Raw genomic sequence first — 16,005 nt, 5'->3', positions numbered from 1 at the left:
CGTGTTCTGCCTGCTCGATCTCAAAGTTTGGGGAAAATGAGTATACATCAAAATGTAGGTAATCTATTAGCATTGAGATGACAATCAATCTCGACCTTTTTTACCCTTATGGATATTCCAATGGAAAAAAGGTGCCAGTGTCTCGAAAATATGGGGTGATTTCAGACCGTTTGCCAAAGCAAGAGTTGTGAACATATAGACATTTTCAAATGCACAGCGAGACGTAAATAGGGAATTAATTGTAATAATATTTACATCAAATTAATGAAAATGGATACAATTTTCACACTATTGTCAATCTGGTGTGAGTTATAAAGATATACCGGATTTCTGCAATAATATTACGTTCATGAAAACCACTGTTCATGTTGAAGCTGTGTGTGTGGACTTTCGGACACTCAAATGTATGCGATTAACCATTTTGATTTATTTTAATTATGTTTTAGTTATTTCTGGCATGTACATAGTAAGGCATCTTTGTATACATTCCAGAAATAACAAAAATTACTCAGCGTATTAAATATAGGCATGCCTAACAAAGCTTTACTGAGATATTATGGAATAATCTTAATCACTCTATGCTATGAATATCCTTAAAGAGGAAATAACTAAATAAATGAATGTGATTGCTTTTACAATTATTATATATAAATAAACATGATGACTCTTAGTCTCCCAATGACTTTGTACACAGCGAGCACACATACACTGACACGTACGAAGAGAGAGGTGACTTATTTCAGGATATACAGGGCATAAGTGCTGTGAGTGCCTCCCATTCTTATTATACTCATACCTTGGAAAATATCATTCTCTGACCCTTCATTGTGAAAAGGTCAAATTCTTCATTTTGTTTAGTTCCCATTTGAAGAAAAAAAAGGTTTTCCTTTTTTAATTTGATTTCTCAGCAATACCGTACTTTGGTCGCATGCGGAGTCTATAGTTTCGGTATACGGTGGACTCGGAGTCGAGAGCCCGGGCACAAGAGCTGAGGGAAATAGGTTAATATCTAACGTTGAAAGTCTACTCTGATAAGTAATTGACGAATAATGAGGTGAGTTTTGTTGTTTTAATAATCAGGTGGTAGGAGGACGGAAATCTTTGTATAACGTTTGACGATTCTAGAATGTAGTGTTGGTCAGTAGTTTGTCTTTGTCCTAGGGCTAGCCTAGGCCAGGCTGCCGCCGCCCTGTGCCTGCGCCTGCCTGGCTGGGGGTCGGAGCAGTGAGCCGAGGCGAGGAGCAGGGGGATTTTGGTGAGGCATGTAAGTGTACCTAGCCAGGAGGCGTTCTGGGGTAAAAATCATAGTACTATTCGTACCTTTTACCCCCTAACGCCAGGCGCTTGCAGGTATAGGGCCGCACGTCGGAAAGGAAAATGCAACTATACAAATGCACCAAACAGCGCCTTATAATTTGAATCTGACGTTAACACTTCTGTACATGGGTATAAATATCGGTTAGGAAAGTTTGGTATGTTTGGTAATGAAAGGGAACAAAAATCGCAGAAATGGGATGAAGAAATAAAAGTAGAAGAGAGTTTCCTACTCACATTTGTTGTCTTCGCCATCTTGGATCCATTGTTAATGCAACCTAGTTACGTGACGCTTATAGAGGGCGGCAAAATCAAGTGCTAAAATGTCCCGCTTCAACCACTGAACCAGGGGGGTGTTTCATCAATATTGTCGCGCGACAACTATCAGCGCTGACAGTTGTCGCGTGACAATATTGATGAAACACCCCCCTGGTTCAGTGGTTGAAGCGGGACATTTTAGCACTTGATTTTGCCGCCCTCTATAAGCGTCACGTAACTAGGTTGCATTAACAATGGATCCAAGATGGCGAAGACAACAAATGTGAGTAGGAAACTCTCTTCTACTTTTATTTCTTCATCCCATTTCTGCGATTTTTGTTCCCTTTCATTACCAAACATACCAAACTTTCCTAACCGATATTTATACCCATGTACAGAAGTGTTAACGTCAGATTCAAATTATAAGGCGCTGTTTGGTGCATTTGTATAGTTGCATTTTCCTTTCCGACGTGCGGCCCTATAGGGGGTAAAAGGTACGAATAGTACTATGATTTTTACCCCAGAACGCCTCCTGGCTAAGTGTACCAACAACCATGTGTACGCTTTCGCGCCCCGCCAATTTTTGACCGTTCCGAACTCGAAGCCCGCTGTGCCAGGATTCAGGAATATGCGGCGCGAATTTCAAATTCTTAGAGCTATTTTGGCACATTGTGTTACTGTAGATCTATTTCAGTATTTGGAGATCTAATTCTAAGTTGTTGTTGACGTTAGCACTAGATCTATTTCAACTTCAAGTACCGAACATTTACCCAGCATGCCCAGGCCTGCATTTAACAGTCATGACAGACAAATGACATCAAAATAAGTTTGAATCAAAAGACAAAACAAAATAAAGTCATGTAAAAAAGTTGCGGCATAATTTCAGCAAGCCAAGTGAAAGAGCGTTTGTTGCATGGTGGCGCTATCCACGCAAATAATGTTACGCAAAGGAAAGCCTATGATGATCGCAATGAAACGACCACTTTCATTATGGGGAACCATATGTACATACATTACAACTTCATGTGCGTGGTGTCACTTGAAACCTTTCCTAGGCTTTCTTTTTAAAAATTGAAATTCATTGTGTTTGATACTGGAATCTGGGTTTAAATGTATCTTACATGTAGCCTAATCATAATGTAGGGGACTGTCATTGTGATGATATTTTTATAATTTTTGTCTTTTCATCAAAGAGCCTAGACACGGGCTATATACTACTACCTGTGTTTCAAACATGGTAAACATTGATGGATTTCCCAAGAAAATCCACTTTAAACACTTTCATTTTTTTTAGAAAAGACAAAATTTATCCCCTTTTTCTCACAAAGAGCAATCATTGTATCAATTTTCATTTGCTCATTGCAAGCAGTTATATCATAACCTTGTTCATTGAATGAGTGATTGCAAGTATGAATTCAGTGCTCAAAGATTTTCATAATTTTCTAGAGCTGAACTCGAGCAGTAAAGTGAACAGTTTACCAGGTCAACAAGGAAAATCATAATTTTCCAGTAGAATCTAGGCTCTAAAGCCTTTTGATCCCCTTTTCATGAGAAGAAACGATGACTGAATTTGAATGATCTACATGCACTTTATAGTCTATGCGTGAATGGTGTATGAATGTGTTTGAGATAATGTTGAGCTGTTGCATTTCAAATAGTTTAAAGATGTTGAATTGAAAAAAAATGGGAATGTTGATTCATTGTTGTTGAACACATCTCATTCTTTAAAAAGAAAGCACCATTCACCACAGACATTTTTGCAAAACATTCCTTGTCGCCTGCATCATGGGCAAAATTCTAAAGAAATGGAGACCCCGGTTTGATAGAAAACAGTGCATTTTGCAAGACTTAACTTCTGACTTTGCCCTATTCGTCAGTGTAATTGCACATTCCATGATTACATAATCACAGCAGATGGCACCTCATTGTGAAGAGGAATAATGAAGCATTCCAATCATACCAGTTTCTCCTTTGTAGTTTCAGTAAAAAAAAAATCACCCCTCAAACTTGACTTGCAGAATTTATTTTTTAAGGAGTTAATTTGCATCTTCCATCTCTCTTTCACTTCTGATAGCTTTCTCACTTTCTATTGAAAATATACAATTATTTTTCTGTTATAGAGTACATCTTCAGTCACTCTTAGTTTCATCCATAATTTTGCAGAGCATTCATAAAAGGGCAAAACCAATATTTTAATCCTACAATTGACAACAATCGTTGATTTACTATTCATTTTCATACTTTGCAATTACATGCAAGTAAAACATTGGTATAAACAGCAATCAAAATAAGAATTGATTTACTGATCAGTTGCCTATTTGCATTTTTAAACCATGATTTTCTATTTTTCATTGTATTGCCAATTTAGAATGAGCAATGATTAGCTCAAGTTAAACAGCTTTTATTCAGGAAGGACACCAGATACTGTATTGGGAATGATATCATGTGTGGGAGTAAATTTTTTCTCTTTCCAACAATATTCCATTTTCAATTGCTAATATTCAGGACAATGTGAGATTTCAAAAGGAAAAGGAGGTTATTTAGCCCCTGAATGATCAAAGTAGACCTGGAAACTACTGGGCGTTGTGGTGTGCGCCTGTAATCCAAGCTGTGGGGAAGTTACAAATTGATGCAGAGGTTCGAGTCCTGGTCACGTCTTTGGGATGGTGACGTTAAAGGTCGGTCCCAGACGTAAATAATTATCTTGGCAAGTACATGTACAAGAAATGGTCACCCCAGAAGGCAAAATTTCATCTTTAATTTAAGAAGTTATCTTTGGTGGGGTAAGAAAGCCCAAGTGTTGAATTTTCAAATTTCATTAAGAAAAATTTGATAATATGCATATTTATGCTAATTTGGGGCACCTAATTTGCATAATTGTTAAAATGGGCGTTACGTATGGGACAATTATAAAAACTCATAGAAAATAAAAACAAAACTTCTGAGATTTAGTCATAGGTGGGACATGGACCCCCTAACATCTTATTACTTTTGAGGGAAAAAAAGTGGTGTCATCTAATTAATTATGCAAATTAGGTCTTGTCCAAGGATGGAATGTCCCATACGTAACATTTTGAGGATGTTTTTTTATAAGTTATTTCTCATAATACAATACTTGAATTGTTGCATCTCTGGGAAGTTCTAATTTATTAAGTATGAAAATGTTATACCACAAAAAGTTTCAAAAATAGAGTTTACTTTTTAATTAAGAGTTAATTAAAAAATTGTTACGTATGGGACAACATGTTACGTATGGGACATTTACACACAATGTCAATTGGGAGATTTGTGTACAAAGTGAATGGAGAAAAACAATTCTCAAGAGTGCTCTAAAAGGTGATTATTTACCTTTTCTTTGGTTTTTAAAGACTAATTTGTTATGAATACTGATTAATGAAAACTATTGAAGCAAAAAAATTGTGAAAATTGAAAAATATGAAAAAAATAAAAAACAATAGAAATACATAAGAAATTCATGAAACCATGAAAATCAAGAAAAAAATGTTGAAATTACCAATTTCCTTTTCAGTCATCTCAAATATGTCTCAATAGAACATTGTAAAAGAATGACACTCTTGTTATTTCTATATTTTAAATTATTTCAATTATTTGAATTATATGGAAAATTGTGTACGTTCTCTATGGGGACAAAATGTCCCATACGTAACTGTCCCATACATGTACGTAACATGTCATTAATTTGTTTAATTAGAGTCTGTAATTAGAAGTATTTGGCATATGACATGAAACTTGCCTTAGATATACTATAGTATTGTGACTTCTATCACACTAAGTTACAAGTTGTCAAATGAAATACTTTCAGAGAATTCTCAACTTGAAAAAATGTTTGAAAAATTGTCTTTTTTCTGCGTCCCATACGTAACGGCACATCTTTTCTCTCTAAAAGGTCAAGGTCGAGGTCATATGTCGCCATTTTTTGCATGATTATTCTCCTACATGTAGATGTCTAACATCATGAGGGTATTCAATCTAATCAGTCATTTATTTTTCAGGTCATTAAAGCCTCTGAAATGTCCCTTACGTAACGCGCGCAAATTCTTGGACTTGCCCATATTTGATTGATACACGTCTGACAAAACTCAAATACACAATCATAATAATTTAATGATGCAGATGTATGCTGTTTAGTTTTGAAAAGGAGCCCCCCCCAAAAAAAAAAAAAAAAAAAAGATCTAAAAATTTCTTTTTTACCTGGGTCAGACTTAGTGATTGAACAAAAAAAATTTTGACAAAGTTATTGATGTGAATTTATAAACAATTTTGTTGCTTTCACCATGTTGACAATTTATAGTGTGAGGACTAGCTCAAGTTAAACACCTTTTTTTTTCAGGGAGGATACCAGACGCTGTACTGAGAATGGTATCATTTTTTGGTACTTATATTTTTCTCTTACGAAACTATATTCCATTTGTAATTTGCTAACATTCAGGATAATAGAAAAATGTCAGTGTCTCCTATAAAAGGAGACTGTAAATCTATGGGTTGATTTGATTAATTCAGGTATTTTGAATCCTTCAGTTCCACAAGCTATGCCATTGTGTGCTTGTATTAAAATATCTGAAGGAAAACAGTCTATTATCATAGACTATGTCTGGCAGCTGGCCAGAAGGATGCTTTTTGATCACTAGACCATCAGATCAACTTTTGAAATTATCCTGGCATTTCTGGTCTGGCGCAACAGAACAAAAAAGAAAAAGAAAAAATTCAAGGCTGTTTAAAGATCTGATTAATTATTTAATGAGATATTCAAGGTTTTGACTCTAGTACGTTTCTGAATCCATTTTGGATTTCCTTTTTTGAATTTTCAAAACCTTGTCTTTTGCTACATATGTATTTATAGTTTTTATAGCATATTACAGAAATAGGCCTACAGTTCATTGATCCATTATGTTGATTTTGTTACACATATAAACATAATGGAGACTGTGATATTTGATTTAATCAGGCCAGTGAAGTTGCCGTTGATAAGTTGAAGGACAGGCTGTAGATATCAATACTGATGTCATGTATCGTAACCTTCATTAGCAAGTTATCTTTCTGTTAATTGTGTGATATTATTTGTGAAGCCGATATGAAACAAATTTCGATATATATATTAATAGACAAATATATACAATTCAATTGACAATGCACTTGTTTCGGCTTGAGATTTTTCGTACAGGTATGACCCCACCTACAAATTTAATCAAGGATCCGAAATAACTGTGTATGCTCCTATAAAAGCCCATGAAAGTTGATATTGAACTATTATCAGGCTGCTGAGTTGCAAGGCACAGTGTGGATTGATTTCTTGCTTTAGGAAAAATGTTAACAATTCCATGACTGGGTTTCGATCCCATGACCCTCGGTTTCAAAGTCTGGCAGACTCAGTACCCGGTAAGGCGGTAAGGTTTATTTATTCAGACTGTCTATGCCTCATGAGTATTCATGGAACAGAATAGGCCTATAGCGTAACTTCCAATGTATCGATCTTCTCGACTGGCGTGGCGCGATTGCAAACTGATGCGCTATTGTGCGAGTTTACTGCAGTCAAGATCATTATCAAAGACATAGTTTTCAATTTTCGAGTCTCGAAGTGAACGATTATTGAACAATTTTTCGATGTTTTTTTTTTTTTATTCAAAATTGAGCTAAACCTTGAAAAATAAAAGTCCAAGATTTGTAGTCAGATGTAAGGCCTCCAAAACAGAGTTATCCTTTCATTTTGTTGTGAATCTGCCTGATGGATGCTATTATAGTCTTAACCATTATTAAGGCAAAAATCTTTGAATTGTTCAAACTCTGGCTGGTTGAGAGAACTCCCTTTAATACATGTATGCCAGTGGGTATGACCATACTTTTAGGCTTTTTACACAGGATTTTCTTAACCTCGGACTATCGCTAACCCCGTACTATCCTTAACCCCGTACTATTTATTTTCCTTTTCACACATGCCAAATTGTTTTTGCTAACCCCGGATAAGGAATGCTTGCTTTTTACACACGAAACTCGCTAACCCCGCACTATTGGTAGCTCATGAATATTCACGAGCGCACTGAGGGGTCATTCGGGTCATATCCAAAATCGCTGACTTCTGGCGCGCGCTTTTTTTTTTCATCGCTGTGATCGCTGTTCATGAATATTCATTATACTTACCTCTGATTGGACAACAGGGCCGGCTCTGTTGCGGAGCATGAATGGGAGCGCTTAGCCCACTTTCGTTTTACACATGCGATCTTAACCCCGTACTATTGCTCTTAGCACCGCAATTAGTGGGATAACCCTGCTTTTTTGCAGGGCCAAATAATCCCGTACTATAGGTGGGGTTAGCCCACTTTGCAAAAACGCTGTGTAAAACGAAAGTGGGCTAAGCTTAACCCCGTACTATATGTGGGGCTAAATTGTCATTTAGCCCCACCAATAGTACGGGGTTAAGGAAATTTTAGCCTGTCCAAAAAGGGTAATAGATATAATTGCCAACTACTGTTAGCCTCTTGAGGCCTTTGCCTTGTAATGATAGATGGTAATTGATATTACAGTACAAGGATGTTTTCATCTGGCGGTTAAAGATACTGTATTGCCAGTTGTGGTACTGTAAGAGGCCGTTCTCATTACGTTTTCTATAACTAGTTTACTGGAAACCAGTTTGGAAGATCACGTTGCTAGCGTTCCCAAAACACGTAAAGCAATCTTGTTGCTGTGGAACGCTCTCAGTGGGATAACACGTTGCGCAAAATTCTACACCGCAGCATAGGCATTCTACACCTGTCGTGTGGAGGAGCATGCCCAAAATGTGCGAAGAACGGTTGTGTCCTCTTGCTGCAATCAGTTTAATGAGGCAAAGCGGTCTTCAAAACTACATTGCATAGTGGTTTCTGAACCGATTTGGAAGATCGCTTTGATCGTTCTCACTACACGTCAAAAACTAGTTTGCACTAAATTAGTTTTAGGAAGGTAGTGAGAAAGGTGTCAAACGCTCTCTACTGAGATGCACACCGTATGTAAACAGATTTCAATGTTGAACCACCACCTTTGTGTAGTGCTGCAAGTCAGGCGTCATGTTCGGGTTCGGTTCGGTTCGGCAGGGTTCGGCAATTTTTTTCTGAACTTTGGTTCGGTTCGGGGTTCGGCAATAAATGCCAAATTAAATTAACATGTAAGAAATAAAGATCGCCGACCTACAAACAAGTGATCTCATGGATGAACTGTCGTGTATTAATAATAAATTTTGTTTCTAAAAAGAATAGTTAAGATAATTGTTGAACTTTCTTTTGTTTTAATAAACAAAAAATAAGTCATTTCTACTTTCATTTTTAAAATGAAAATAAAAAAATCAAAAGAAAAAAATATTGATAACGAGAGAATCAGGACAGAAATAGAATTACAAAGATCAGAATATTTTTTTCACGATTATTTCATGTAGCTATGATCATGATCGATTACGATGTCATTGCAACGCAGCTTCTCAAATTGGAAAGTGTTGATCGGGAATGTCGAAATAGTAGACAAACAACCTCCACTCAACTGTTATTATACCGGTAAAATTCACATTCCAAAGAATATGAGTGTTTTAGAAAGTCCCTATTTCCTGAAAAGTGGTAAAATCTGGTCAATGAATTACTTTAAAAAGATAAAATATCAGTCCATTCTTGGTCCAGAAAGATCGACGCTACGTGACTTCAAACATATTTCTAACACGAAAATGAGTACATGGGACTGTACTGCGTATTTTAGTGTTGTGAAATCACTCGGCGTTGATCGTCAGAACTAAGACGGAACTGATAATTTATCATTTCATTTTCAGTAATTGGCCAGATTAAACCACTTTTAAGAAAATATTGACAATAGAAAAACGTTTCAAGTTTGGAATACGAATTTTACCTGTATAATAGCAACCGAGAGCAGGTTGTTTGGACTTCCTGTTTCAACTTTCCTTACCAACCATTTCCGGAACATCGATCAGGGAACATGCGTTGATTTGGTTTGAATTTTTATCTTTTTTGTTTTTTTCACCCTCATTCCTTCATCTCTTATTTATTTATCTTTTATATTATTATGGAAATTTCAGAAGGTGGAATATATATACTTTACCATTACTTTGTCAGTCACAAGGAATTAATTTATGTCTTTTCAATTAAATGTACATCCGATTACAGCAATACGTAATTCAACTACACTTTTTAACTGAGTTAAGCTTAAAATGTCCCCACATTTTATAAGGAAAAAATATATTCATGTTTAGGCCTGGGACGATTGTTATTATTACCATTCGATTATTTCCTGGAAAAATAATTGAATGATTCGATTGTTCGTCGGGAATCACGTCTTTTAAGTCACAATAGTTGACCTACTTTATGGTGACCCCCCATGAAGAAATCTCCATAAAAGTCACATGTTTAGCATAAATGAGGCCCTTTTCCCCCTTCATGATTTTTTTTATATCAAAAGAAACTTCATGAAATGAGATTAAATCTTTCAGTTTATTGTTCCAATGAAAATCTTTCCTAAATTAATACTGGTACCCTGGTATTATGCATGCATCCCTCCAAGTGCTACACCCCTGCATATAAATGAATCAGCCCCGCCGAGTCCAAAGACGTAAACAACTCATTCATGAAGTATATTCTTTGAGACTGAGCCCAGGTGGAGCATTTCACTTGAAAAATTTCATCCCTTGCCCACACCATGTCCCCGCCTCCACTTGTGGCACTGCCCACGATGCTACACATGTATTTAAAAAAAAATATTTCATTTGAAATACCTTTCAAAATTACGATTTTTATCATTTGAACCCACATGTATAACTGGGTCTATTTTTGGAGACTAGTCGAGAAAGTACTGGTGAAGGCGGGCGCGTGTTGGAATGTAGTTTTCATTGGTTGAGGGGGATATAAAAAAGGTTGCATTGTTCTGAAACATGAAAGAAATTCTCCGGCTCCCATCCCCTATCCTTCCCTCTCTCTTTCCCTCACACGCACACACACACACACACAGATGGGGGAGGGGTCAATTTATTTCTGAAGTCATGACCTTTCCTGATAAGGGAACCACATGCCTTCCGCTTCTTTGTTTCCCAAAGTTTCATTGGCTATCCGAAGGTCCAATCAGCTCAAGTGAGCTGGTTATGTGTTTACTTATTATTGTGCATGCACACAATGACTTATTTTGTGTATGAGGGCAAGGTCGGGTGGGATTAACATTTTCGGAGCGCTATCATGTTGGTATGTAACTGTGAATGTGATACAATCATTGATAATTTTGAAACATTACCTCGGTAACATAATTTTTTAACCTGTAAAAAACAGCTGTCATCATAGTTTTCTTGTCATTTTATTAGGTGGTCTGTCTTTGACAGATCACCTCTTAATTTTGTCGAAATTTTTTTATTATTATTTATTTATTTTTACGGATTTTCTTGTCGCCAAGTTATCTCAAAATGGACTTGGTCAATTTCATTGAATTTCATGTCATCTATAGGATCTGTCATGGACACGTCAAAATAAGCTTTTCAAGGTCATCAGGTCATGATGACGTCACGTTTTGTAAAATCACATTATCAATCATATCTCCATTATCAATAATTAAAAATCAATCAAATTAACATCACATCAACTTCAGGTTAAGGGTCATCAGATCATGTCATCAAAAGTCACCTGGAGGTCACGACGCGCGCGTCAAAATTTCAAAATGCTCAAAATCACTTTTTGACCAAACGAGAGTACGTTTCAGGTCATTTTAAGCATTTCAAAATTTTGCGCGCGCATGCACGCATGCGTTTCCGCGTGTAACGCCTTAACGCAACATAGAAACACCGTTTTTTTTACATCATTTCATTAATAATAAAATTCTGAACAATTTGATACCTTGATCATCCTTCTACGACCATTAACAATGAAATTAACAACCGTTAAAGTTTGCAGCACGTGTGCGCGCGAGCTCTCACTATAGGCCATATATGGGCAAAAACATGCCTATTGAAAATTCACTGTAGCTCTTTAAATAGTCCGTTGACCCCCAATTTTTTTTTCATATATCGATAGAGTATGAGTTGTAGATTTGATTTCATGTCACCATTGTCCCTAAATTATATCGTGACGTCATCAAAATGGCGCCTAAACTAAAAATTTCATTTTTTCAAAAATGACGTCATCAAATTTATGCAAATTTGGTTGTAACTTCTCGAATATAGATCATTTTTCGCCCAGATTTCGATATGTTGTAGTTTAGAATGTACTCTTTCTCGTCAGTAAACATGAATATTCGTTTTGAGAAACGCATCATTGCGTAAAACAGCGATGAAAAGAGGCATGTCATTTTTCCTCATTTTGCGTGTAATCTCTATGGGACATGACTTTTTCTCAAAACTAGATTCGACATTCCTCTATTTCGTGAGCCATATCTCCATTTTTTCTTGTCAGTTTTCTTTAAGCTTTTAGTATGTTGTAGCTGAGATTCTAAGCTTTCGCAGGTGTGCCCTTCATTTTTTGATCAGATGCCGGGATCATGCCCGTATTTCACTTGCAAAATTGGACTTGTAATTCTCAAAATTGCTTACGTGTATTCTCTATGGGGAATATCGTGGCTTTGACTGCTTTCTAAAGGGCGCGGGTTCGAGTCCTGGGGTGAACAAGATGATTTTTTTTCAATTTTTTTTTCTTTTTGCCACCTCTTACATGATCCTTTATGATAATTAAAAGGCATAAAAGTTTAAATTTAGCAAGATAAAACAGATTATAATTGCTTTTTTCATATCACAGGTATTTTGCGTGTAATCTCTATGGGACATGACTTTTTCTCAAAACTAGATTCGACATTCCTCTATTTCGTGAGCCATATCTCCATTGTTTCTTGTCAGTTTTCCCTGAGCTTTTAGTATGTTGTAGCTGAGATTCTAAACTTTCGCAAGTGTGCCCTTCATTTTTTGATCAGATGCCGGGATCATGCCCGTATTTCACTTGCAAAATTGGACTTGTAATTCTCAAAATTGCTTACGTGTATTCTCTATGGGGAATATCGTGGCTTTGACTGCTTTCTAAAGGGCGCGGGTTCGAGTCCTGGGGTGAACAAGATGATTTTTTTTCCATTTGTTTTGTCTTTTTAACACCTCGTACATGATCCTTCGTGATAATTTAATGGTATAAAATTTAAAATTTCGCATGATAAAACAGATTATAATTACTTTGTTTCATATCACATGTATCGTCATACATGAAGAGACCCTTTTAACAGTGCTTCATCATCTCCCGTTTTTCACAAGTATTCCATCCATAATGAATATTCCGTCGTCATCATGAAGATCATATTGATCTGCATGAACATGGTAATAGTGATTACGATGGCGAGAATAAAGACAGACCACCTAATTCGTCCGCATGACGAATTAAATTCTAGTTATTATTATTTGGGTATTAGAGTTATGCCAACGTCATAATCGGGATCTGCCGAACATTCGATTAGTGTATATTTTGCTAATCGATTGGTGATTGGCGGCATGCCAATCGAACCATTCGATCAATCGATGTTTACTCCCAGGCCTATTCATGTTTATAAAAAAAATTGAAAATGATAAAAATTTAATCAAACACGAGACCGCGAAACTGTCATACTTTGTCATTTACGAGGAATGAATTTATGTCTGGTTCTTTTTCTTTATTAAATACAAAATGATTAGGTCCGATTACGATCACGATCGATTACGGCAATACGTAAATACACCACACTTTTATACCGAGTTTAGCTTCAAAATGTCCCCTCATTTTATCAAGAAAAAATATATTTATGTTAATAAAATATTCTTAAGTTGATAACAGTTCAATCAAAGACGAGATGGGAGCTATCATGGTGGATTTTAAAAATATATTGAGTGGAATTCTCTTTGTGCACAATCGCTAACCAAAATATATTTTGTTAATTTTATACTTAAATCTATGTAGTCATCGGATTCACGCATTGCATGCAAACATACTGTTTTTTACCGAACTTCCGAACCAGGCCTTTGAGTTCGGTTCGGTCCGGTTCGGAAGTGCCAAGTTCGGCGAACTTCCGTTCGGTTCGGCTGCAGCACTACCTTTGTGTTTTACATACTTGTATGATTAGTTTAGAAAATATGTGCTAAATGAAACTGGAAGAAAATTGTGTGATTTCTGAGATATTAGCAAAATAAACTTGACATAAGTCAGATGCTGGGTCTCTTCCATGCAACAGTGATAGGCTGTTTATGTCAGCGATCTTCAGCCTGCTCATTACTCAGCTGAGATTTGATGAGTTTGATGGTCTGTACACTTATTGTACAGTGGATACAATCTAGAACCATGATATGGTGACAAAAAAGTTAAACTTTGATTTTCTCTGACTTCAAGACTTCTCTCTCAAGAATCATCGCTTGCTTCATCAATATTCTTAGCTTTTTAAAATAAATTTATGGTACTAACTATATGAACATGTAGCTTGGCTGTATGGAAGCAAATATGTACTAATTACGTGCCCCCTGTAAGCTGTGTCGAACTGATTAAGCTTTGGCTGTATATATGACGTGTCTGCCATACGTCTCCCATTTCTTTTGTCTAAACATGATTGTCTGTATTTTCATAACATTGGTTTAAAGGGATGAGTTAACTTTGTCAGTAGAAGAAAAATAAATTTGCTACTGACAGAATACATGGCTCCTCCCGTCCTCCATTTTGTAGTCAACATTACCCAAATTAATCCTCTTGTGTGTGAAATTAAAAAAAAAAGGGAAAACTGTCCGAAAATCTTTAGCCCATGATATGTTTTTTTTTAGGGAAAGCTGTTTTTGCTATCAATTGTTTTTTAACTTTGGCCTTGAAGGGGAAGCTTTTCCCCTTGTAAAATGGCAGATCTCTCAAAAAATATTGGTGACGGTTTGAGGAAAGAAGATGGAAAGAGACATTTAGAATAGTTTTTGCTTTGTGATGTCACATCATAAAGCGAGCAATTTCCCCATTGTATTCTGTTACAATCAATGAAATATTGTTTTCTCCAGAAAAATGAAAAGATGATCTATTCACACCTGCTCCTAAAAGGAAAACAAAATAGTCATCGTCATCCATTACAGAAATTTATGCATTTTATATATTTTTAGTGCTTGTATGACATCACAAAAGAGCTGTGTAATGGATTAATTTTTTTAAATATCTGAAAATAGCTTTCTTTTCTTTTTTCTTTGATAGATTTTCCTCAAATTTTTACCAATATTTCTTTATTACGTTTTCTGGTACTGTACAACAAACTTTTCTTCAGGGTGAACTCCCACTTTGATTCTGGAAGGGGGGGGGGACTGTTTTAGCTACCAGTTGTATGCCTAAACTTTTGACCTTGGCTGTACGTGTTAATAAAATATTTTCATCAAGACCTTGAACAGAGCTGGAAAATTACAGATTGGTTCCTCCTCCAGCTTCATAACATGCACAATGTCTGGGATTTTCCTGTTGTATTGTATATTTGTAGGGAAAAAAGTACAGCATTCTATATATGGAATCACAATATGTGCATTTACTTTCAGTTTTGAAGTCCATTGAATTTGAAATATTTTTTTAGTAGTACATGTAGGGATATCCCTGGTACAGTATAAGAGGTGTTGTCCTTGCTTGTACTACATTATAAAACAGATATTAAAGGATTACATCAATCAGCTTCAAATGTCTTCTGCACATATAATCCAAAGAAATATAAAGTGCGATTGGGCACTGTTTAGTAGAGATCTTAAGTGGAAAAAAAATAAAAATTGAAGTACAAATGTACATGTTCTAAAGTACATAGTACTAATTTAATGTCGACTATACACTGGCATTTTAGGGGAAGAATAACTGAAATAACTGATTTTTAAATTGTGCATCTTAAAAGCTTTGTTTTACCAATCAGAATTGATTATTTAAATTGTTGTTTTGAAACTGAAAACACCAGAATCTACAGACAATTTGATTTTTGATTCTTGATTTTTGGGATACCCATTCTGTCAAAAATGTCCCATTGAAATTTGAGTATTTTTATGCATTATGCGGTTATGCAATCAGCTAGGCACGTTGCTACGTCAGTACATTGTTCTAAAGGCATGCTTCAGGCCTGCATACTTGAACCCCCCCCTCTGCTCTTTCCTAATCTATGTAATACCGATTTTGACAATGGCAAGACCTTCACAGAAGAAATTTCATAAGAACAACGAAAGCACCTTTAATCAGTTATGCAACCAGCCAGGTGCGTTGCTATGTCAGTAAATTGTTCTAAAGGCATACTTGCAGCCTCCCCTCCGACTCTACTCTTTTCCATCAAACCTAAATACTGATAACTTGCTTTATTTGACAATGGCAAGACTATGAAGGCAGGAAATTCATAAAATTTGTATTGTTTTATTCTCCGTTCGGAGACAAAAGGTTTTGGATACAAAGCTCCATGGGATACCAGTTTGCATGCACC

The 16,005-nt window shown here is 36.0% G+C and overlaps 1 protein-coding gene across 1 annotated transcript in view; it reads left to right on the top strand.

Annotated features, from left to right (window-relative positions):
- The first annotated feature begins 939 nt into the window (after window positions 1–939).
- Window positions 940–16,005, top strand: part of LOC121405709 (protein-glutamine gamma-glutamyltransferase K-like) — a 33,872-nt gene continuing 18,806 nt past the window's right edge. The window contains exon 1 of the mRNA XM_041596630.1: window positions 940–1,054. Coding sequence (XP_041452564.1) covers window positions 1,050–1,054 — 5 coding nt within the window. The 5' untranslated portion in view covers window positions 940–1,049. The remainder of the gene's footprint in view (window positions 1,055–16,005) is intronic.

Source organism: Lytechinus variegatus, chromosome 19 (assembly GCF_018143015.1).
Source record: "Lytechinus variegatus isolate NC3 chromosome 19, Lvar_3.0, whole genome shotgun sequence".
In the NCBI taxonomy this organism is placed as follows: domain Eukaryota; kingdom Metazoa; phylum Echinodermata; class Echinoidea; order Temnopleuroida; family Toxopneustidae; genus Lytechinus; species Lytechinus variegatus.
The sequence above is the reverse complement of the archived record's forward strand: the minus strand, read 5'-3'. Positions and strand labels throughout refer to the sequence as shown.